This window comes from Colobus angolensis, unplaced genomic scaffold (genome assembly GCF_000951035.1).
Source record: "Colobus angolensis palliatus isolate OR3802 unplaced genomic scaffold, Cang.pa_1.0 Scaffold118, whole genome shotgun sequence".
NCBI lineage: Eukaryota > Metazoa > Chordata > Mammalia > Primates > Cercopithecidae > Colobus > Colobus angolensis.
In genome coordinates this window covers 1,515,993-1,540,741 of record NW_012112919.1, presented here as the reverse complement: position 1 = coordinate 1,540,741, position 24,749 = coordinate 1,515,993, and the positions used below count along the sequence as shown (strand labels likewise).

At 38.2% G+C, this 24,749-nt stretch overlaps 1 protein-coding gene across 6 annotated transcripts in view; it reads right to left on the bottom strand.

Annotated features, from left to right (window-relative positions):
• CTNNA2 (catenin (cadherin-associated protein), alpha 2) overlaps positions 1-24,749 on the bottom strand; it is a 1,182,142-nt gene that overhangs the window by 86,729 nt on the left and 1,070,664 nt on the right. For all 6 annotated transcript variants that reach the window (XM_011963728.1, XM_011963709.1, XM_011963731.1 and 3 more), the window contains 3 exons: positions 18,278-18,370; positions 17,296-17,452; positions 7,450-7,650 (listed from right to left, as the gene is read on the bottom strand). In XM_011963728.1, coding sequence (XP_011819118.1) covers positions 7,450-7,650; positions 17,296-17,452; positions 18,278-18,370 — 451 coding nt within the window. The remainder of the gene's footprint in view (positions 1-7,449; positions 7,651-17,295; positions 17,453-18,277; positions 18,371-24,749) is intronic.

The following is a 24,749-nucleotide window of genomic DNA, read 5'->3' as shown; positions in this document are numbered from 1 at the left end:
CCAAATGAGTGGCTGTTAGCATATTCTTCCTCTGATTCAAACACCTATCACTGATATGGCAGTTTCCTCTCTGTCAGAGAATCTGGGTGACGGGAACTTACTATAGCCTCAGTTGTGCACCATTAAAGCATCCAGGCCACCAGTTCCAGTGAACACCAGCACTGACTCTGCTAGACACAATATGCAGGCTCCTAATTTACTCCACGGCCATTACCACAGATGCTGGTCTCTGATGTCCTTGAAGTGACAAAGAACCACATGTACTTTCCAGTTCCTAGGATTCTGAATCCATGAAGAACTGGAGATTCATGTCTTTTTTTTTTTTTTTTTTGGTTGTACTTTGGCAAACAGGCACTAGAGAAGTGCTGTTTGTTCTGCTATGTCACCCCAAATTTATAGCCTATACCCCTGCAATTGAGAATCTTCCAATGTCTACCCTACCCCATCCCCACCTTCAGGTTAAGGATTTTATTGTTAGAATAAAATTTTATATCTTACTTTCTCTTCCTGTGTTATATAATTTACCTTTTTAAAAAATAAATGGAACATGTTATACATAATTTTTCCACCTCATTTTTAACCTAAAAATATAGTCAGATTGTATAGTTAATTCCCCATTCTGTTTTATAGCTGCATAATACTCCAATACTCCATTGTGTGATTAGACCATAATTTATTCAACCAGTGCCCTAAAGCTAGATATTTGTGTTGTTTCTAGCTTACAGTCTTATAATAAATAACTTTGTGCATATGTTGTTATATTTTTTGCCAGTACCTCTGTAGAACAGATTTTTAAAAGTGAGATTGCTTTCCAACTGTTAAATATGTTCTTTTGATAGAAGATGTCAACTTTCCTCCATTTTGCCCATCCACATGCAAAATATGAGACGACTTTTCCTCATCCTTGACAACAGAGGATATTATAGAACTTTTGGATCTTTGCCATTCTGATGGGTAATAGTTTTTCAGAGTAGTTTTTAATTTGCATTTATCTTACGAGAGAGGTCAAACAACTTTTCTTTTGATGAAGAATCATTTACATTTCTATATTGTAAGCTATCTGGTTGTGGTCATATTTTCTGAGGTGGTTCTTCAGACTCTGATGCTGAGAGAGCTGAACATGTCTGAACTGTGGGAGAACACATTTACAAACACAGCACTGTACAGAAAATATTTTCATGTTTCCGTATGGTCAAGCCTTTCTGAACAAAACTACCGGCAACCTGGTTCAAAGGTTAACAGTCCTAAGATAGTGAAATAACCTGGAAAGAGATTTACAGGCTTATCTTCCCCAGAGATATGTTTACATTTCAAAGAGGGATAAAACTAGGAACCATACATTTATATTCCAAAAGGTTTTAACAACTTGGGCACCTCCTGGACAGAATTCGTTTACATAAAAGAGAAAACGTGAATGGGCCCGGTGGCTCACGCCCGTAATCCCAGCACTTTGAGAGGCCGAGGCAGTCAGATTACCTGAGGTCAGGAGATCCAGATCAGCCTGGCCAACACGGTGAAACCCCGTCTCTATTAAAAAGAAAAATAAAAAAGTAAAAAAAAAATAAAAAATAATTTAGCCAGGTGTGGTGGTGAGTGCCTGTAATCCCAGGTACTTGGGAAGCTGAGGCAGGAGAATCACTTGAACCTAGAAGGCAGAGGCTGCAGTGAGCCAAGACTATGTCCAGCCTGGGTAACAAGAACGAAACTTCATTTTAAAAAAAAAAAAAAAAGAGAGAAATGTTTCTCTCCTGCCCTGAGGAGGAGCACCAATTTCTAAATAAACTCCTAGATTCATGATTGTATGGTTCCCCACCTGTAGCACAGACCTCCGCTGTATGTGCAGAATCCATCTGCCCTCATCATATTGCTCCAAGAGCGGGAATGGAACATGGGAAACTGACATGCTTACTGTGCAAAGTAACGTTTGTTCTCTGATCCCAAAACCTTGCATTTGCTTTTAGGAAAAATTATATAGGTATTCAAAAGTTTATCAGATTCCTACAATACTTTGAGTATATAGGTTTTAGTCATATAAAAAAAGACAAATTATACATTATCTATTTAAGGGCTCTTTACTGGATGGGGCTTCTTTCTCATCTTCCTACATTTTCGACTTAAAATCAATCATGCAGAAGTAACTTAGACTGTGGATAGTCCTTCCTATCTCTAATACCTAATAGTTTGTCTTCCCAATAAGCTGCCCCACCACCTTCTTCTGACATCAGTCTCCTACTCCAGCCCCTCATATTCCAGTCACAGGCAGGTCACTCAGATCTGTCCAATCATAAAGCTCTATTCTACTAGCCACAGAAACCAGTCCAACTGAAGGAAGCATACGCCAAAAAGCCAATCAGATGATTTCCCATTGATATGCAGAAATTGGTCTTGAGCTACAAACCTGAGGCTGCTGGTAGACATATTCTCTATAGAAAAAAAAAAAGCATAATGTTCTCATTTTTGGTATTCATTTAATCAATACATATGTATTAAATGTGTTCCATGAAAACACCATTCTAGGCTGTGGGTACCTATAGAAACACTTGCCTCTAAAAACAGACAATCCTGTTATAAGCACAGTCGTTTACATTGAAGAGGACATACCATACTAAATAGCTTTCTGGTGTCTCCACCTGAGACTAGAGCTATATCTTAAAGAAGAATCTCAATAAACAGATGTAAAGCAGGAGGAGGAGGAGATGAAGAACATTGCAGGGAGGACAGAGGGAGCAGCATGGATATGTTTTGCCTGGAGAATAATGAAGGCCCCCGTCCAGATGGTGCAGAGGGTTTATACAGGGGACTCATGGGCAATAATTGCTTATGCCAAGTGCAGTCACCAGGAAGCCAGAAACAGTGATGCATATATTACACAATTAATACAAACCCATTCTTGAATGACAAAACATTGGGCAATACAGGAAAAAACCAAGTCCCAGAGGCACTAACTGATTTGTTTAAGGACACAGTTAGTTGGTAGCAGTCAAGTAATTGAGTTATTCTGAATCCTAACCTTGGATTCATTCTACTTCATTGTCCTGGCCCAAATGTACCCTTCTCAATAAGATTTCTAGTTTGGATGCTTTCTATTTGCTGGTCCTTTTATACTTTCTAAGCAAAAATATACAGAAATTATATAAAAAGTAAAACCTTCTCATCTGTATAAAACTTTAGGTTATAGAGCATGGAAGTAAAATTTATACCATCTCCTTGGCCCACGTATTTTCCAAAATAATAGAATTTTAATATCTGCATACAGAGTGCTCCATAACATAGAATACTTTTTAAAATATGCTTTCTTTTTTCTATTTTTTTTTTTTTGGTTTATTGTTTCCTCTGAAGAAAAAAATGTCTGGCAGAATCTCACAGATCTTTTAACCTAGTCATGCTCACATGGCCACAAACTTGAATCAGCTATCAAATTTACAAAAATGACATTTCAGTATAATCCATTCAGTGAAGAATGAGCTACTGTATGCATATCTAAATATGATATCACTGAATGTGTTTTCACCCCTCCTCAGCCTCCTGCAGCAACCCGACTTTGTAAATGAGATCTATGAAGATGGGTCTGGTCAAGCGTGTACTTACTACCAAGCTGTTGGCAATTTGTTATAATTCAGATTTTATTGAAGAGCCCATCAAATATGCCACATAAGTATTTAATGGGCCTGCTGTAGATCCAATTTATTGTGTTTTCATCAGCCTAGATTGTTTTATAAGAAAATGAACAGGTACATTTGTACATAATGCTACCCTATAATTCTTAGCATACTAATAATCTAAAAATTTTCTTAAATTTCACTCAGCTTTCATAACAAGGCAAGAAGCATTCTTAAGCAAAGCACTGTCTTTACTAAGGAAAGAAAATTCATGGAAAATAAACCACAGATGTGTTATCACTCTTTGGGTACCTCTCAATTTTCCAGCCACTCAGTGAGGGCAGCCAGGTGGTAAAGTGGGAGTCTCCCTACAGTGACCTACCCCTGCAGCCATTCACCTGTCTACACAGGGGCTTGCCTGTGTGTAAACACCTTCAGCAGCAACATCCAGTTCAGTCAAGGCTGTTTGATTATTCTGTGCTTTTACAGATTCTTCTTAGTAATATACTCCCAACCCCACTCCCTTTTCACTATGTCCACAGTATATAGGCTCCAATCTGTCCTGTTTGAACTTGTCCCTATTGTCCCTATTTTGGGTTATTTCTTTACTTTAGGGCAGTCATGCACATTATCTTGCCCACCACAACCCACTTTCTTCAAGGATATCTGACAATGTCTAGAGACATCTTGGTAGTTACAACTTGGCATGTAGAAGAAAGAGATGCTACAAACATCTAGCAGATGGAGTCCAGGGATGCTTCTAAGCATCCCATAATGGACAAAACAGTCCCCAGAACTCTCCCCAAGAAACAATTATTCAGACCAAAGTGTCAACAGTACAGAGGTTGAGAATGTCTGACTTAGGGTCTTGAATCTAATGGCACAGAATTTTTTTAAAATAAAATATCAAACAAAAAATCAATGGATACAACCTAGTATGTGTGGCAGCCTCAACAACAACAACCAAAACCACGACATTTTGTCTTCTTTTTCCTTATCTTTCCTCTCGGCATTTTTCTCTTTTTTCCCACTGCCACCTTCTTTCACCCTACAATGTACTCTCATGACAAAATTTGATATAGTCACATAGAGAAGTGGCCAATTCAGCATGGCTCTAAAATTGTTCAAGTCAGAAACAAAACTAACCAAAAGGTAGATAATTTGGCATCAGGGACATGCATAGCAGTTTCCGTTTTGAGGACACATATCTTATGTCTCCTTGGCACATACACACAATGACATTAAAACTAAATCATTTTAGACAACATACACACACACACACACACACCCCAACAAAACTTTGTACAACCATAATTACAGAACTGATCCTGTGGTCATCCTCAAACTCCATATGTCTACTCTATGCAAGCACATTCCCCAGCAATTCTAATTAGCAATCAGTGAGTTAACAGCTAAAGTTTTCTTCTTTCATTTCTTTGGCAATCTCTCTAGTTATTCGCAAAATAACAACATTATTCCTGTTTCAGAAAGAGAAGAACAACTGGGGACAAATACCAGAGAAATTGTATACCTTTGTATTCTAGCTCTTAGTCCACTGACACCCACTTTTCCTTGATGCTTACTCCTATATTTTCAATTAAAGTTATATATAAGCTGTCTATTTCAGTCTCTACCTGGTTACTTTCCTAGTTAACTTCAATAAATCCTGAACAGTAGAATCTAAATGTCCTGCTCGTCTACAGTATTCAATTAGGAATTGGATGTGGACATCAAAATAAGAAAGGTGCCATTAGTTAAGCCCCCAGAGCACTCAATCATTGCAAGCTAGGATAAAAATTTTAAAAACTCAGAACAAGAGCAAAAATCTTGATTAGCAACAACAATCCAGGATGAACGACTATTTGTTTTATTAAAGTAGAAAATTCAACCAGAACATTATTTACATATCAAGATTTTGGGTGAAAATTATGTTAAAATATTACAATCAACTAAGCAATTGTCCTTGCCTTTAGATTTTGACCTAGTAAGCAGCACTCCTGTTGTCAAAGCAGTCCAAGATACAATAAGAAAAAGTTCTAAAATGTCATTTGAACAGTGCCTGAGCTATCTGTGGGTAGAAAGTCAGATGAAAATTGGCAATATGCTCTGTATCTTTCATCTGCCACAAGTGTCCTTCCCACCAGTCATGAGTGGGCAGGAACTGAGTCCTGCCTCTAGGTCTTCCACCCTTCTGGTATTGTTTATCTAGTGTCAGACCCAAGTGAGTGTTACTCTGTCAGAAATCCCACATGAAGCTGAGACTTTGTACAGGAATAGAGCTGATGGGCTAGGAGCTGAAAGCCACAAAATGTGAGATGGTCTCCCTAAAGGTTACTAAAGAAAAAGTCCTTAATTTGGAGAATTAGAAAAAAAAAATACCTTTTTATAATTCTTCCAAGTGAGGAAAGAAATACTGTATGGCTTGTTCTGTGTTACTCAATTGAATGTAAAGGGCAAGCTTATATGAAAGAAAGCATGCTGACTCTCAGCTAATTCAAATGCAGTTATATCTTGTCATCATTATTGTTTTTATTTATAATTCTAAGTCTGTAAGGATGTTCCAAGGGCAACAATCTCTAGATGTGCTCTTTATAACATGATGCCATGCCATTCTGTTTCTGCTTATATTTCAAAGAGAATGACCAATACCTGTGTTTCTGTATTGTGTTTTCCTTGCTATTCCAGGCTAACAAATACCTATAGAACTCTTTGTAAGTAATCTTTTCCCCATAGAAAGTAACGTATTTCTACCAACATATCTCATCACGCAGAACTTGGAACACGGCTATAGCTGACCTTTCAGAGATGGCTATTTTTAAAATGCCTAGTGGCATTCAAAGCTCATATGCAAAGCCATGAAGGTCCCCCTTAGGGTTTGAGGGGAGAGGCCCTTCTGTACATATATATGCACCACTTCATTATTCATTAACAACCTTATCCAATGTGGACCGACATTCACTTTTTCTATTCCCTAGTCTCCTTTCATTCCTTGGACTATATATCTATTCTCATATATACAAATATACAAGGCCTGAGGAAGCCAAAAGACACTGGTCAAGAGGGGAGAACTACTTAAAGCAGGCCAGTCTTTAATATATTCTCCAGAGTTGTAGATTGTTCTAATTCAGTGGAAGTATTTTTTTTCACCCCAATGCATGTGCAAGCTCTGACAAACTTCCATAAGTAACTATGCCTTACCATAGCAGTGAGTCCTGTGAGCAGCCACATGCCCCTGAAGAAGGGCATGTAAAGCTTTCCTAGAAAGAAAGGGAATATGCTGAAAGCCTAACTCTTTGTCAGCAGCCACCACCTTTCTTTGAGCACATCACATCCATGCACTATCTAGAGCCTTTATGCTTTCCACTGGCTGTTCAGAGTTTTTCCTTAAGGTCCTATCCTCTCAAGCAATAAATGAAGAAAAGGTTAACTTACAGATTCCAAGTTCTTATCACATTTGCACTATTTTATAACCCTGTGACCTCATTCCAGTCTCTCAGCCAATTCAAACCGTAATTTTCTCAAACCATAAAATTATCTCATCCATAATTGGAGATAATGAAGTAAGCAGAAAAATTTTATTAAGTGTTTGTGAGAATCAAGTGATCTACATGAAAACTATAAAGAAATATATGCATGCAAAGCAGTAAAATTGTCATTCTCCTAATATCTCCTAATGTTATTCCAATTCAAACTCAAAAAACAGAGAGAACACTCAAGTACTCTATCCATTCCACAATTATGTGCAATTTAGAAGCATAAAGGCCTACAGAAATCAATGACACGGATTTATTCAAATATGGAAACTAATCAAGATATTAACATTTTGGCCAGACCTAATACCCATGCTTACCTGTTTCAGAAAGTAATTTTGTAGCTTCCAGCACCTTCTCCGTATAAACTCCAGCTTCATAGTTCTCCATCTCAGCATTGATGATGTGTATGACTCGAGCTGCCCGGCCCCTGATGGCCCCTGCAGTCCGGTCCAGAGTGTCCACATCGCCCTCTTGGAGGGCTATCACACACTTGTTCACATCCTCCAAGATGTGATTTTCTATGGAGAGGACACATACACATTTAGATGACTTTATGTCACTCAGAACTTAACCAATTAAAATTGATTCAACAATCATGAGCCCTTGCCTTGGACACATCTCAATGCATGCCTAATAATACTAAAATTGTATGTAAAGGACATAGTTTATAATTACAATAGTGGTTCTCAAACCTGAACATCAGCCAGAGGGCTCGTAGCATCACACAGATTGCTGGGTGCCACTCCTAGAGTTTCCGAGTCAGTAAGTCTGGGATAGAGCCCAAGAAATTGAGTTTCTATCAAGTTCCCATGTGACGTTAATGCCACTGGTTTGAAGACAACATTCTGAGGACCACTGACTTAAAGAATATCCCTTCCTTTGTTTCGAAGTTTGATACTTACACACGAGAGGGCCTTTTAGAAGTTGTAGCAGCCAACATGAAGTCAATCTGACCAAGTATAAATGTCCATAAATAAAACCAGAGTCAAAGCTTTGGGCACATGTTTGTTTAATCATGTTTTCATTAAGAAAACATTTGAGGAAAAACTAAACAAGTATCACGCAATTGGTCTTTTAAAATTATGTCATGCACATGGTATACACAATGGGAAAACTGATTAGGTGAAGATGATCCGAGTTTCTCACAATTAAAATACAATCCAGTCTTGTGGCTGGTTCCCTCACATTATAGTCAAGGTCTGCATAACTTTCACGTCATTGCCCAAAGTAGAAATCAAGCAGGCAGGAGGGGGGGCTTCACTCTCTAATGGCATAGAGAAAAAACATTATTTGTTCCCTTGCAGTTTTAACAAGTGTGTAATTTTGTATTTTTTATTTCCCATGTGAGATCTGTAATTCTATTCCTTGTGCATTCTTTAGAAGCAGAATTCTAAGGAAATGTTCAAAAAGTTTACTGCTCTGTGGAAATAAGCTGAACACACACATACACACATACACACAAACTAATAAACTGCATGTTTGTGTTCTCTTAAAATTCGTATGTTAAAATTCTAACTCCCAAAGGGGTAGCATTAAGGGGTGCAGACTTCAGGAGGTGATTATGAGGGCAGAATCCTAAGGAATGGAATTAGTGTCCTTATAAAAGAGACCTCAGGGATCCCTCCCTCTTTCTCTACCATGCAAGGTTCCCGTGAGAAGACTATGAGAAAGCAGAGTCCTTTGTCTTGGACTTCCCAGCCTCCAGAACCATGAGATATAAATTTCTATTGATTATAAACAACACAGTTTATGGTATTTTCCAAAACACACCAAGACATGAACACATAAAAATATGTGCTTTTGATAAATATATTTTTTAAAGTCTTAAGTAACCTGTTAATATTTTAAAATTGTAACTGCCAAATCCAACCAATAGTTTATAAAGAGTTAAAATATTGCCTCTTTAAAAAGCTTTTAGGGCTAGTTCTGATTTTAAATTTCCTAAAGAAGGAAAGAAGGGAGAGTATCCAGCAAATCCTAGTCTCCACTAATGATCTCCCCTACTCTCACTAAGCACTTAGAAAATTTATTTTTTTAGGACACAGGATAGAAAATTGCAAGTTATAACTGATTTTTCATAAAGAACATTCATTTTGACCTCATACAGTGTGATTCTCAAAGCATTATAAATTACTGATTTCTACATTCTCTAGTTCCTTAATTTCAACTATAAATTAGAATAGAAAAATAATGAAATGTTTAAATTTTAATATTTAGATTTCTAAAACTCACAAAAAGTAGTACTTCCCAAATCAGGACGTTTTCTTGAGACATGACATTTTAATGAAAATGTGATTAAACATATGAACACAGTATATACCGAAAAGGATATCTGAGACAAATGTTTACTCAAATGAATATTAGAAACAGAATTTTAAATATAAAACTTTGATTATAAGAAGCTTCTCTTCCTGTCCTGTGGAATTTCTTAAGACAATTAAAATGTGTCCTGGCCCCTGAGAGTAAGTAACTAGAAAAGGATTTGTGTCAAAATCACACATCCATCTGCTATTTTCTTTGAATAACAGTAATACAAGAATGGGCAAAGTTTCAGAGCAGAGTTTAGAAATGGTACTTTGGAGTTGAGTAAAAAATAGTGAGACGTCTGTTGATAATATTAGATACTGATCTTTCCGGAATTAATAGTTTTGTTTTTAATTTCTAAGAAACCTATTCATGACCCAATATGTTAAAATGAAAACATATGTTGTTCTTTTTTAATGGGACTATCCAAAACTAGAAATATGCAACTAATTTAAGAGGCAAGAAATATGTTTTTTATAGATATTATACCTATTTAAAATAAACCAGCATATGCTAAAAATCCATAATAACAAAAACATTGCTATTAATTACTCAAATCATCAACAGATTTGTTACACAGGTTAATAATGTTGTGTGAACAAAATATTAGTTTTATAATTTACTTTATTTTTTTTTTTGAGACGGAGTCTCCCTCTGTCACCCAGGCTGGAGTGCAGTGATACAATCTCAGCTCACTACAACCTCCATCTGCTAAGTTCAAGAGATTCTCCTGCCTCAGTCTCCTGAGTAGAGGGGATTACAGGTATGCACCATCACACCTAGCTATTTTTTTTTTTTTTGTCTTTTTAGTAGAGACGGGTTTTCACCATGTTGGTCAGGCTGCTCTCGAACTCCTGACCTCAAATGATCCACCTGTCTCAGTCTCCCAAAGTGCTGGCATTACAGGCATGAGCCACCAGGCCCAGTCTAATTGACTAATTTTTATAAATAAACTTTTAAAATTTTAAGATATAATCATGCAACATAAATCATTTCAGTCAACAATAGACCACATATTTGAAGGTAGTCCCATAAGATTATAATGTCATATTTTTACTGTACTTTTAAAATATTTACACGTTTAGATATACAAAACTTACTACTGTATTCCAATTGCTTACAGTATTCAGTACAGTAACATGCTGTACAAGTTTGTAGCCTAAGAGCAATAGGTTATACCATATAGTGTAAGTATGCAATAAGCAATACCATCTAGGTGTGTGAATACAGTATATGATGTTCACACAAAGATGAAATTGCCCAACGATGCATTTCCCAGAACGTATGCCTGTCGTTAAGCAACATATAATTACAGTTTACTCAGTGGTTTTCAACCTTCTCCAATTCAGGTCCCTTTTTATGAAAAAAAAAAATGAGTCACAGTTTCTTCATGATAGTAGTTATATTGATGCATGGTAGACATGTAAAAGCTACTACGGCTCAGAATGTTTTCAAATAGATTTGTATTTTATTAATAATGTACAGGCATGTCTTGTTTTATTGTGTATCAGATTGGTGGGGTTTTTTGTTTTGTTTTGTTTTTTGTTTTTTCCAAATGCAAATTGAAGGTTTTTTACAACTCTGCCTCAAGCAAGTCTGTTGGTGCCATTGTTTCAACAGCATGTACTCATTTCCTATCTCTGTGTCACAGTTTTGTGATTGTTGCATTATTTCAAATTTTTCATTATTGTTTTGATGATCTGTGATCAGTGATCTTTGTTACTATTGCAACTGTTTTGGGGCATCAGGAACCATGCCCACGTAAGATGGCAAACTTAATAAATGTTGGGCGTGTTCTGCCTGCTCCACCAAGATGGTCGTTTGTCATCTCTCTCTTCTCAAGCTTCTTATTCCCTGAGACACAACAATATTAAAATTAGGTTAATTAATAACCCTACAATGACCTCTAAGTATTCAAGTGAAAGGAAGGGTCACACATTTCTCACTTGAAATCAAAAGCTAGAAATGATTAAGCTTAGTGAGGAAGACATGTCACAAGTCAAGAGAGGTCAAACAGCCAACTTGTTTAAGTACAATAAAAAGTTCTCAAAAGAAATTAAAAGTGCTACTCCAATGAACACACAAATAAGAAAACGAAGCAGCCTTGTTGCTAATATGGAGAAAGTCTGAGTGGTCTAAATAGAAGATGGTATCAGCCACAGCTTTCCTTTAAGCCAAAGCCCAATCTTGACAAGACCCTAATGCTTTTTAATTCTATGAAGGCTGAGAGAGGTGAGGAAGCTGTAGAACAATAGTTGGCAACTAGTAGAGTTTGGTTTATGATGTTTAAGAAAGAAACCATCTCCATAACATAAAAGTGCAAGTTAAAGCAGCAAGTGCCGATGTAGATAGAACCTGTGGCAAGTTATCCTAAAGATCTAGCTAAGATCATTGATTAAAGGGGAAAACAATAAGTTTTCAATCTAGACAAGACAGCCTTCTGCTGGAAGGTGCCACTTACAACTTTCATAGCTTGAGAGAAGTCAATGACTGGCTTCAAAGGATAGGCTGACTCTCTTATTAGGGGCTAATACAGTTGATTTTTAGGTTGAACCCAATGCTCATTTGCCACTTTGAAAATCCTAGGGCCCTAAGAATTATGCTAAATCTACTCTGCCTGTGCTCCATAAATGGATCAATGAGGCCTGATGACAGCACATCTGTTTATAGCATGGTTTACTGAATATTTCAAGTCCACTGTTGAAACCTACTGCTCAGAATAAAAATAACAATTCTTTTCAAAATGTTATTGCTCATTGAAAATGCACCTGGTCACCCAAGAGCTCTGATTGAGATGTACACAGAGATTAGTAGTGCTTTCCTGCTTGATAACACTCTGCAGATAACATTCTGCAGCAGATGGATCAAGGAGTCATTTTGACTTTCAAGTCTTACTATTTAGACAATTCATTTTATAAGGATATAGCTGCAATAGAGAATGATTCTCCGGATGAATCTGGGCAAAGTAAATTAAAGACCTTCTGGAAAGAATTCACCATCCTAGTTGCCACTAAGAACATCCATGACTGATTCACCAGAGAAAGTCAAAATGTCAACATTAACAGGAGTTTGGAAGAAGTTGATCCCAACCCTCATAGTCGACTTTCAAGGGTTCAAGACTTCAGTGGAGGAAGAAAGTGCATTTCTAGTGGAAATAACAAGAGAACTAGAATTAGAAGTGGAGCCTAAAGACGTGACTGAATTGCTGCAATGTCATCATCAAACTTCATGGATGAGGAATTGCTTCTTACGTACGAGTGAAGTGACTTCTTGAGATGTAATCTATCCCTAGCTATGATAGTGTGAACATTGTTGAAATGACAACAAAGGATTTAAAATATTACATAAATGTAGTGGATACAGCAGCAGCACAGTTTGGGAAGATTGACTCCAACTTGAAAGACGTTCTACTGTGGATAAAGTGCTGTCAAACAGCATATCACATGCTACAGAGAGATCTTTCATAAAGGAATCGTCAATCAATGCAGCAAACTTCATTGCTACCTTACTTTAAGAAATTGCCACAGCCACGCCGACCTTGAGGAACCACACAGGAACCCTCACTCAGATCATCATCAAGGAAACCCCCCACCGCCCCCACCAAACAGATTATGTCTGGCTGGAGGCTCAGAATGATCTTTAGCATTTTTTAGAAATGAAGTATTTTTAAATAAAAATATGTACATTTTTTACACATAACCCTACTGCACAGTTAATGCACTAGACTGCACTGTAAACATAACTTTTATATGCACTGGGAATCCAAAAAAATTTGCACGATTCACCTTATTACAATTGGTGTTTTACTGCAGTAGTTGAAACACAACTGGCAATATATTTGAGGTTTGCTCGTATTTGGAAAAAGTCATACCTGTTTATGTAGATATGAACATGAACTTTTTGGTCAGAAGACCATACTTGGTGTATATACGGATTTTTGAACCCCCTGTAATAACTTCCCCACCCGTATACCCTGTGCCTTCAGGTCTAGCTCCTACAGTTAGTAAGCATGCTAATCTAGTATATATCAAGGAGGGCAGTCAATTATTTGAAGGCAGAATACCTACTTGATTCATATTTGCATTCCTGACAGTGGCCTATAGGTAGGAGGCAATCAAAAGAGAGATACTGAATGAACATGCCCATTGAGAAGGGGCTATCAGTTATACACTTGTATTCTAAGGTGTTTTGAAGAGAAAGAATTCATGAAGTAAAGAGGGAGAGGAATGATGTTGCAAGTAGAAAGGAATTGAGATGAAAATAGTAATAAAAGGCAAATGTATTCTAGAGATGATTCCTTCGCTGGGAAAAACTAAAATGTTTGGGTGGCACACTCTAATATCAAGTGTGGTATTTAAATATGTCATGAAATATTTTATTGCAACATATTTTATTGTAAACTTCCTTACATTTTGCAACATTACTATTTTAGAAATGATATAATTTTGTTATGAAAAAAATCAATAATGACCAAACTCTTTCACTATTGTAAACCACAAGGCTGTAGATTCAAAAAAAATAAAGTTCACTGTGAATTTTTAAAAGAAAACAAACTTAAGACTGTAGAGTTAAAAAAATACAAAAAAAAAAAAAAAGAAACTCTTGGGCATTATGAGATCAAGTTAATAGCTTTTTCCGATCTTAGCTTCCTACTACGTTGTGAGCCAAATCCAAGAATTAAACTGTCACATGATTAATGCCAAGATGCTTATTTTAAAACACTATTAAAAATTGTAGGTTTTCCAAAGTGGGAAAAAGTTTAAATGTTATAACACAGTCATTTCACTTTTTTATGTGCACAGGCCACATCTGAAAATTAGTTTTGCTCTTGTAATGTTAATAGCTAGCATTATTGCTCCCCAAACTTGTTGCATTTCATATAGACAAATTTAATATCAGATACAGAAGTTAGGGAAGCATTAAAAAAATAAAAAACTACCATCTTTTAAAAACAAAGATCTGTTTTTATTGTTTTTTAAATAGAGTTTCCTGCCCAAAGAGATATTCCCCTAAGAAGAAACTGATACATAAAATGTCATTAATGCCATTTCAAAATATCTCCTGGGCCAAACTTGCAATTTACTGATGTAAATGTTTGGCTCTAGCTCAGAGAGAAGATGAGAAGTAGTTTCCCTAACTATTGGGCTGTGTCCACAGCCTACCAGCAGGACAGAGTGGGCTGTATCATTATTTGTCAAACCCTGTCTGTGGAAAGGTGCCTGCTGCCTCTGATTGTCAACTCCAAAGGCATGCTCCAGCAGGCCTTGCCAAGTTGGCTTTCTGACAGCGCCTGTTCCTTTTCCTGCCATGGCATGCTGTGGCACTTGTACCACTGGGGTTGGACTGCACAGTATTATCAGCAGAAGCCAAAGTCTTTTCTTGTTGCTGGTAATAATGAGATGCACAACGGAATGGCAAGGAGAAAAGGGAGCAAAGAGGCAGAGCTCGGGGGAGGAAAATTAAGAAAAGCTTTGCCCTATTGAAAAACTGAAATAAGACCTCCTCACCTTGCTTGTCCCCACCCTCAGAAATTTTTGTACATGCATTTAAAAGAATAGTTGGAAACGTTTTAAGTTCTGAAATGATTCCTCTCTGGAAAAGGCAGTGTATAGGTATTTCTTATTGATTTGAAGGTAGAAGGGGATGCAGAAGATTTCCAGGGGCTGTCAGGATGGCTGTGTGAGATCTGAGTCTGATTGGGAAGGGCTCTTATTTGGAGCACCATAGTTACCCTGGAAAAAAAAAAAAAAAATTGACCATATACTATAAAGATTAGTATCAGTGGCCACCTTGGTATTCTCCAACACTCAAATGACCAACATACCTATCTAAGCAATTTCCAAATACCTTATGAGAGATTCATTTTGTGGTGGTATCTTTTACAAGATTAGGACTCAGCTATCAGCAAAGCAGAAAAAAATAAAGCAGAAATGGGCAATGTGTGGTAGCTCACATTGTAATCCCGGCACTTTGGGAAGCCAAGGCAGGCGGATCACCTGAGGTCCGGAGTTTGAGACCAGCCTGACCAACATGGAGAAACCCGGTCTCTACTAAAAACACAAAATTAGCCGGGCGTGGTGGCTCATGCCTGTAATCCCAGCTACTCTGGAGGCTGAGGCAGGAGAAGGGCTTGAACCCAGGAGGCGGAGGTTGCTGTGAGCCAAGATTGCACCATTGCACTCCAGCCTGGGCAACAAGAGCAAAACTTTGTCTCAAAAAAAAAACAAAAAGGAACGAAAAGAAAAGAAAAAAGCAGAAATGACAATATATTGAGTTCTTTTATCAGCTAAGCTCTAGATATGGTGATATTTAAATGAATAGTTGCTTTGACGAGTCATCAAAAATGAAGACCTTGGGAATAAAAAACAAGACAGGTTTCAGAAAGGGATTAGAGATTGGAATGAGAATGCCAGAGGTGGAAAAAGGAAGCTGGAATGAAAGCAGCAAGCACCAAAGGAAATTTCCTTTCTATCTTGACTTACTGAGAATTATATAGTTTCTGAAAAGATGATGATCTGGATCTTAATACCATCTCTGCCAAGTTACCTACCCTCTCAATGACTTAGTTTTCTTAAAACAAAACCTAGAATTACTAGTACCTATTTTATAGATTTTTGATGAGAATTAAATCAAGCAGCAAAGAATAAGGTAAATTCTAGTCACAGGCCACATGTTACATCAATGTTCCCATCTGCCTTGGCTTGCCCCATCATTGAAAAGCTGGCTTTTTGATTATCCATCAGACCTACAGATTTGACTACGCTGTTCTCAGACAAGCCCCAGTGGGAATTTATTTTGTTTCTTCCGGAAAAGAAAAGGCTGCAACTAGAAACATTTCTAAACATGACGGCCCCCTTCAGAAATCACTTCCACACTGTTGCAGGCAGAGGTCCTGTCCGCCAGGTTCCCACCAACAGTGATGCAATGTCTCCCTCAGCCCTCAGTCAGCCAAGAACCAGCAGGTCATCAGGGCTAGTACTGCCTGAGTCAGCAGGTGCGAGTTCCACACACCTGTGTAGAATCAACACCTGGCCAATTTGAATTTCCAAGGGTCAGCTGGTTCTTTCAACACCTCACAAAGAAGACTGGTGTTTCCAGTGACCTCCTGCTCACAGAGGTTCTTCCAGGTGAACTGGGCCAAATAAGTTAGGTCAAAAGCATTTGGAAAAATGCCCATTTGCTGGCTGGTAGACCAGTCTTGAAACAGACTCCATGAGTCCTGTTGAAGGGCAAACTGACTCCACAGTTCTTCATGTCTATGATCATCCTCCAGTCTGGCTTCATTTACGCAGAAAGTTATAATTTCAAGTGATGAGTTCTATTTTATTTCACTCACTCCCTTCTGCAACCTCATAGACAAGTGCTCGAAGCCTTCATAGTTACCAAGTCCCTGCTAAGGGGTAAGTTCTGTGGCTGATATCTCTACCTGTGTTATCGCAAACCTCCCCTTGTTGGAAAAAAACAAAACTTAACATAGCCAAATTGGAGTAACTGATCACCTATTTTTAAGATATAAACTGTGTAGATTAATGAATCTCATATTCCCTGGCCCTTTTTTATGTAAGTGATTCAGATACATCAAAGGCCATCCTGCTTTATAAACTCCAAACACTAAAAAGGAATATAAGCCACCTTAAATAATGTGTTCCCTTTTAATGCGTTGACTCCGTGTTTTGAAATAACAAACACTGAACCATTTGAGAGGGTGTTACAATCACATTTGCAGAGATGATCAAAACAGCTCAAAGATCTAAGGAGCGTGCCTGAAACACAGACCCATGACATTTGTGAGACATTCCTTATGTCATTCAGTTACCATCCTCCAGCTGCCTTGTAAGGGACCTGTTTGTGATGATTACCTGAGACAGAGAGGAAGTCATCCACTGAGGTGATGTCATCCACGGCCTCTGTCAACACTCGGACCTGCTTCTCCCACTGGTCTTTGAAGACGTCCATGTTATCCTGAGCAACTTTGCTCTGTGGCCGGGCAGCCAGTGTCAGAGCGGCATTGATGACCTATTTGTTGGAAACAATCCAGGGACATGATGACCACACACTTCAAAAGAGGAATAAGCCAGTCAAAGTCCATGTTAAAACCATGTACCCTGTATGTTCTACAGATAAGTGGGTTCTTGGTGTTCAGAAGGACAATCAAACACATAAAAGATAAAGTAGGTTTTCAACTACCATTAATTTTTGTTTGCTTCTTTTTAAGACATAATAGTTTGCCTCAGGTTGCAGAAAGTATTTACTGGACAAGTCTCATTTACTTAGCACAGATACAGCACAAATGCCACTCTTGCTTTCCACATGTGCAAGTTTATGATTTAGCTGCCGAGACAAGGTAAATAGATATGGAACATTTAAATCACAACCCAAAACAAATAGAACAAAGTCAACACGAGTGGAGAGTATAGTGGCACAATCACAGCGCCCTGCAGCCTCGAACTCCTGAGCCCCAGCAATCCTTCCACCTCAGCCTCCCCAGTAATTGGGACTACAGGAATGCACCACCACACCCAGCTAATTTATTTTTTGTAGAGATAGAGTCTGACTATGTTGCCCAGGCTGGCCTTGAAACCCTGGCCTCAATCAATCCTCCCACTTCAGCCTTCCAGAGCACTGGGATTACAGGTGTGAGCCACCATGCCCAGCCCCTGCCACGGTAATTCTGAAGGGACCGGTGTAGTTTATTCTTTCTGAGAAAGGTAGAACTTGAAATGGCTCATGAATGAGTAGCATTTTCCAGCAAGAGGAAATAGAGAAAGGAAAGGAGGGGCACAAGGGCTGGAGTGGAGAAGGTCACTGACAGGCTTTTGAAACAAAGTGAATGAGGCTTACCTGGGGACACAGGCTGTCAATCTGGGTGGCTGCCATCCGAACTAATTTCACCCCTTCTTCATTGTTGGAGATGGAACAGGCTAAATTGGCAACCTGTATTGAAGAGGATTTTAGTGAATATTAGGTTGGAGCAAAGGGAAAGTATACTGTTGCTCGGCCTTGTACCTTCTCTGGCAGATGTCTCTTCCAAGAGAATTCTTTCGGAAATAAAAAAAGGGTACCCTGGCCTCCATGTAGAACCAACTATTACTACTTCTTATGCTAATTTAGGCATTTCTGTCAGAAGAGGCATTTCACGACTCTCAAAGCATATGCAAGGTTGCGTTTTAACAGGGTTTTTGAACTGCTTTTTCTTATGAACTGCCTTGATCCGCCTACACTCTCTGGAGCCCCCTAAGACTCATCGTCAAATGCAAAAACCCTGTGATCTTGGCCGTATCAGTACTCAGTTTTGACCCTATAGAGTTGAGTGAGAAGAATGCTACAGGCAATTATTTGGGCCTGAGAGAATTATAGTAAGCTGACAATTATGGTGCCCTGCCCCCCAAAATTCCTGATCTGCCTGAAAATTTTAGTTCACTAATAGCCAACTCAAATGTTATTAGAGGCCAGTTGTTATGAGCAATGTAAGAAAAAGGTTCGTAGCATTCAATACACAATGGTGGAGTACATAGTAAATTACAATGTGCAGATCTAGTATAAAGACATTCAAATTCAAAGGCCTCCGTGGTTCCTGGCCCCTTCCATCTTCAAAGCCAACAGTTTTTCTTTTTTTTTTTTTTTTTCCCCATCCTGGGTTCCTGGCCCAAATTTGAATGTCTTCTTTACCCCCAATTCCTTGGTTCCTGGCCCCTTCCATCTTCAAACAGTTGGCTCTGAGGATGGATGGGGCCAGGAACCAAGGAGGGGAGGGGAAGCAAGACATTCAAATTTGATTTTTAGGAACACTATGCTACCCCAAACAGTCGGACTGAATTCAAGTTCCCAGGTCAAGTGGTTCAACTTGTGTTATTCCTTCTCTTGAAGGAGAGTTGGTAATTCAAGGTGAGATTGATTAGCCAAGGTCAGCAGCTACAAAGCCACCATCAAAAGACCAATCAGTCCCATCAGGCTGGTATCAAGACAACACAAGAATGGGGATACGAAAAGCCAAATAAAAGGAGAAGGACAGCAAGGGGTAGGACCTATGGAGCAAACAGAACAAGTGATTAGCAGAGAGAATCGCCGGAGTCTTTTGGCCACCTGCCTTTTTGGTATCCTGCTTATGTCTGGTCTCCAAAACTGAGCTGCTCTCCTCCCATGTCTTAATGCCCTAGGATTTTAGAATGTACCACCCATGCTTATAGTTCCTAATGCAAAAGAAACCTTAGGCAGTATGACATAGTGACAAGAGTACAGGCCTGGAGATCAGAAGGCTCAACCATTGGGCATCTTTGTAAGTCATTTTGCATCTTAGATTGCTGCTTCCTTATCAGCAACATGAGATGGGTTGAGGGTGATAGAATACTTTTAAAGATTACTTCAATAAACCATTAGTGTAAAGAATAGGGTTTTGGAGTTATTAAGAGAGAAAGAAGATGCGTTATATCTATTTCAGTGAGAAAATATACTAGGAGAAATTATGACAACTGAATTCCAAACATTACCATTTAGTTCTTATAGTTTATAGTTTACCTTTGATTTTCATTATTTTACTTAGTTTTCAAAATAAGTGTGAAAAGACATATGCCTTCTTGGGACCATTCACAGAAAAAAAGACATATGCCTTCTTGGGACCATTCACAGATATCTAAGGTTCTTAGATGTGTGGCAGGGACTAATGATGCAGGTCTCTTCAATTTCTTTTTGTTATATCATAATGTCTTCACTCCACATTTTTATTCATCTGTGTTATGTCTGTATTCTATATTCTATTTCATTTTTGATACAAGTGCCTGACTCAGTGCATGACACAGGATTGGTGTTTCATACATGTTTATTTAATAAATTAAACAATAGCTTGTAAACTTAGTGTAACTCATTGTAGACAGTAATTTGGAATACACAATGGTTAAATGGTGCCCTCAAAAATACAGTTGAGCTTCACCCTTAATCTGGCGAGACAAATGTTCACCTTCTAGCAGATATTAGGCAATGCTATGGTGTTAACCAATGGTTCCTACATTCTGATCCATGGTGTGAGTCCAGAATGCAGCTTCCCCTGTCCAAAGTGGCATGTGGGGGAAAAAAAAAATCAGGATAGTGGAGAATCTTCGAGAAAGATACACGTACTTACAGTTCTACCTTTTAATTTTCAATTAAATTTTCCCCATATCTGCTTTTGAACAACCTCTCGTTCTATGAAACAGTGATAATTTTAGATGATGGCTGTTTTTGCCCTGTACCATCCCCACTTGTGGTGTGAAAGACTTGAGATCATACTTTTGCAAACAGTGAATAATTGCTAGAGTTTAGGACAATAACAATATGAAAACTTAAAAATGCACCAAGAATCAGGTAATTTTTTTGCATTTCTGTAAAAAGCGTAAGAAATTACCAGCACTCTTAATGAAAGAATGGATCCAGACCAAGTCATCAGTGGTTAACATTAAAAAAAGAAAGAGCGACAACCAGATATCATGTGTTTCTTGACTGAGTGACATACCACTGTCTATGAAATATTCTTGCCAAAAGAAAAAAAAAAAAAAAGATCAGCCATTTAGGATCAATTTTCAATTTACAGAAAATTCAAGAGAAAAAGAAACATGTAAAATAAAACCACATACACGCAATCATGAAAATCCTGATGGTTAAAAACTGTTGGAAAAAAGACATAGATCTCAGTTGTGTCCTGAATAGAAAAAAACAACAAACTGTAATATTCATATATACATAAATATGTAAATAAGTAAAGACGACATTTATGAAACCATCAAGGAAATTTAAATATTAACTAGATATTTGATGATACTGAGGAGTTATTAATATTTTAAAGTATGCTAATTGTACTTTTTTAAAAAGAATCTATAGCTTTTAGAGATATATAATCAAGATGCTTGTGGATGAAATGATGTTTGGAATTTGCTTCACAGTTATCTGGGGTTGGGGAAATGGGTAGAAATGTAGAAAAAACAAGACTGGCCATTAGTCTATAATTGAAGCTGAGTGACAGTGTATGATGGTTCTTTCCACATTCTTTACTTTGGGATATGCTTAATATTTTCCATACTAAAAAACTTTTAGGAAAAAAGTAGCAGCCACAATATATTATATCACCAGCTCTGGAAAACACTTTCCTGCATCTGTGAGTGTCTCCAGGGAGCACAGTGTAAGCCAGGGAAACCTGAGTGTGGTTTGGAGTTGAGGCTTGCAGACAGCAGAGTGTACAGGCAGGTACACTCTGCCTGAGCACAGATGAAGAGTGCTGTAACTGGACTCTGTCAGTCACAGCATAGCTCCCCAGATCACAGAGCTTCCCACTTATGCTGACTGTGAGTCACCTGGCAGAAGTCGACCCTGTGGGACTTAGAGCTCAGAAGAGCTGGACTCTAACCGAGGGAAACACTAACCAGTAACTTCTACATAGTGAAAATAAACTTCTCTTTGTGAATCTTTTGAACTGTTTTCTCATCCTTTAAATTAAACTCTATTATCCCATAGGCCTAATGAGGTAAACTCCTCACCAAACAGAATCTTAGTAGGGGGAAACCACACTAGCAATGCTTGGCAAAAATAAAGAGCTGGCACCTCTTGATAGTCCTCCAGTTATGTATTCCCTTTAATTGTACTGATCCATAAATCCTAAAGTCTGGCAGCCTACACTCTGCAACGTACTCCTGCTATTTAATTCCACTTAAAACTCAGAATTTCATTCACCTTGTATTTTCTCTGGAAACAGTCTGAAAATATTTCCAATATGATGCTAAGGATTTCCGTATCTTCAGATGCAGGCTTACATATTTTAAGTTGGTCGTGGGCTCTATCCAAATCCCTACCTTCCCTTTTTTATTTTGGCTTATCTTTCTCTGCTTCTCACTGGACCCATTGGCACAGTGGTGACCATCAGCTTGGTTTTATATATTTTGATTTCTAGAATTTCCTCAGCAAATGATCCTCAGCTTCATTGCTTGAGGCCGTCCCCAATCAATAATGTAGCTTGGGCCAGATGCAGTGGCTCATGCCTATAATCCCAGCAATTTGAGAGGCTGAGGCTCCTAAGAAGCCAGGAGTTGAAGACCAGCCTGGGCAATGTGGCGAAACCTCATTGCTACTAAAAATACAAAAAATAGCCAGGGTGTGGTGGCACACACCTGTATTCCAAAATACTCAGGAGGGCTGAAGCAGGAGAATCGCTTGAGACCGGGAAGCGCAGGTTGCAGTGAGCCGAGATCATGCCACTGCACCCCAGCCTGGGTGACAGAGAGCGACTCCATCTCCAAAAAAGAAAAAATAATATAGCTTGAAATGCCAGCTAACACCTCAACCTCAACAACATCAGTCCAAGATAACTATACACAGTAAGTATCTCAAAATTGATGTTTTTTTTTTTTTTTTTTTTCTTGAGATGGAGTCTCACCCTGCTGCCCAGGCTAGAGTGAAGTGGCAAGATCTCAGCTCACTGTAACCTCTGCCTCCCAGGTTCAAGTGATTCTCTTGCCTCACTCAGCCTCACCAGTAGCTGAAGTTACAGGCACCCACCACTATGTCTGACTAATTTTTGTATTTTTAATAGAGATGGGGTTTCACCATGTTGGCCAGGCTGGTCTCGAACTCCCAGCCTCAAGTGATTCACTTGCCTCGGTTGGCCTCCCAAAGTGCTAGGATTACAGGTATGAGCCACCACACCTGCCAGTATCTGATAATTGATTTCAACAACCTGTTCTTTAACTAGATCTCTGTCACAACATCAGAGACTGTGGTGAAGTAAATGTTCTATTTTTCAAAGCTACTATTTTCTCCTCCATGGTCAATTTCTCATGATAAAGGGTGATAAGGGGAAGTATGGAGGAGGAAGGGAATGGTGGACTGGAATTACTAGACATTTGAAAAGATTAATGTGAGTGAAAAAGCAGACAATAGACTACGAATACATTACAACCTCAAAGATGTTGAACAACACAATTAAATCTGATAAAATTTTGAAATCTGCTTGAGGCAACCAAGCAGGAAACGTTTATGAGATATACTTGCCCAACTGGGCCCCGCCTCTGCCTTCTCCACTGTTGAATTATTTACAACTTAACTGACGCCGTGAGATTTAATCGCCTTCCTGGAAGCTTAAAAAACAATACAGCATTTCATTAAGTATTAAATTTTGAGCAATTTAGATTGATCTGGGATTTCTGAAAGCGGAATAAGTCATGACTGTAGGTGGCAGAGTTCGTTGGTGAGCTAATTGTACTAAATACCTACCAATCTATTAGAAAGGAAAGCTCTCCTTCTTAACTTCTGAGAGCCTAATGGATCTGGGGAAGTAACAGCTGAGAAGACTGGGCCAGTCTATCTCTGACATAGTACCTTAAAACCAGTTATCTTGAGGGAAAGGAGGAAGCTTAGCAGCCATCATTAAATTGTGTGCTGCTGACCACAAAAACTTTAGGATTACAGAAAAAGAGACCCGTACTGCTAAGTAGAATCAGTAAACATATCATGGAGTGGTAAACTATCCAACCTGCAAGATTAATTTTCCAATTGCCTGTTTAGCACTACTTTCTGGATGCTCGATGAATATAATTTCTTTTTGCTCTTCTGGGCACACGTTAAGTATGTGAATACTTAACATTAACTATATCATTAGCAGAATTAGAAAGTAACAACAACAACAATAACAACAAAAAAACCAGCAAGGAGAGCCTATGCCTATGTTTTGAAGAAAGTAACTTACTCCATTAATTGAATTTGTATTACAATTGGCATCTATCATCTAACTCTTTAATAATCACCTCAGCAAACCAAAAGCAGAGTGACAATATTCCTGATAGGACTGTTAAAAATTGACAAAAGTAACTTAGGAGGCTGAGGCACAAGAATTGCTTGAACTTGGGAGGTGGAGGTTGCAGTGAGCCGAGATTGCTCCACTGTACTCCAGTCTGTGCAACAGAGTGAAACTGTGTCTAAAAAAAAAAAAAAAAAAAAAAAAATTGACAAAAGTAAAAAACATGTGACTCCCTCATAAAAATATATTGTGACCCAATTGCTACAAAGATAATAAAATAATACCTAGGAATACAATTTACAAGAGATGTGAAGGACCTCTTCAAGGAGAACTATAACCACGGCTCGAGGAAATAAGAGAGGACACTAACAAACGGAAAAATATTCCATACTCATGGACAGGAATAATCAGTATCATGAAAATTGCCATACTGCCCAAAGTAATTTATAGATTCAATGCTATTGCCAATAAGCTACCATTCACTTTCTTTGCAGAATTAGAAAAATTACTTTAAATTTCATGTGGAAACAAAAAAGAGCCTGTAGAGCCAAGACAATC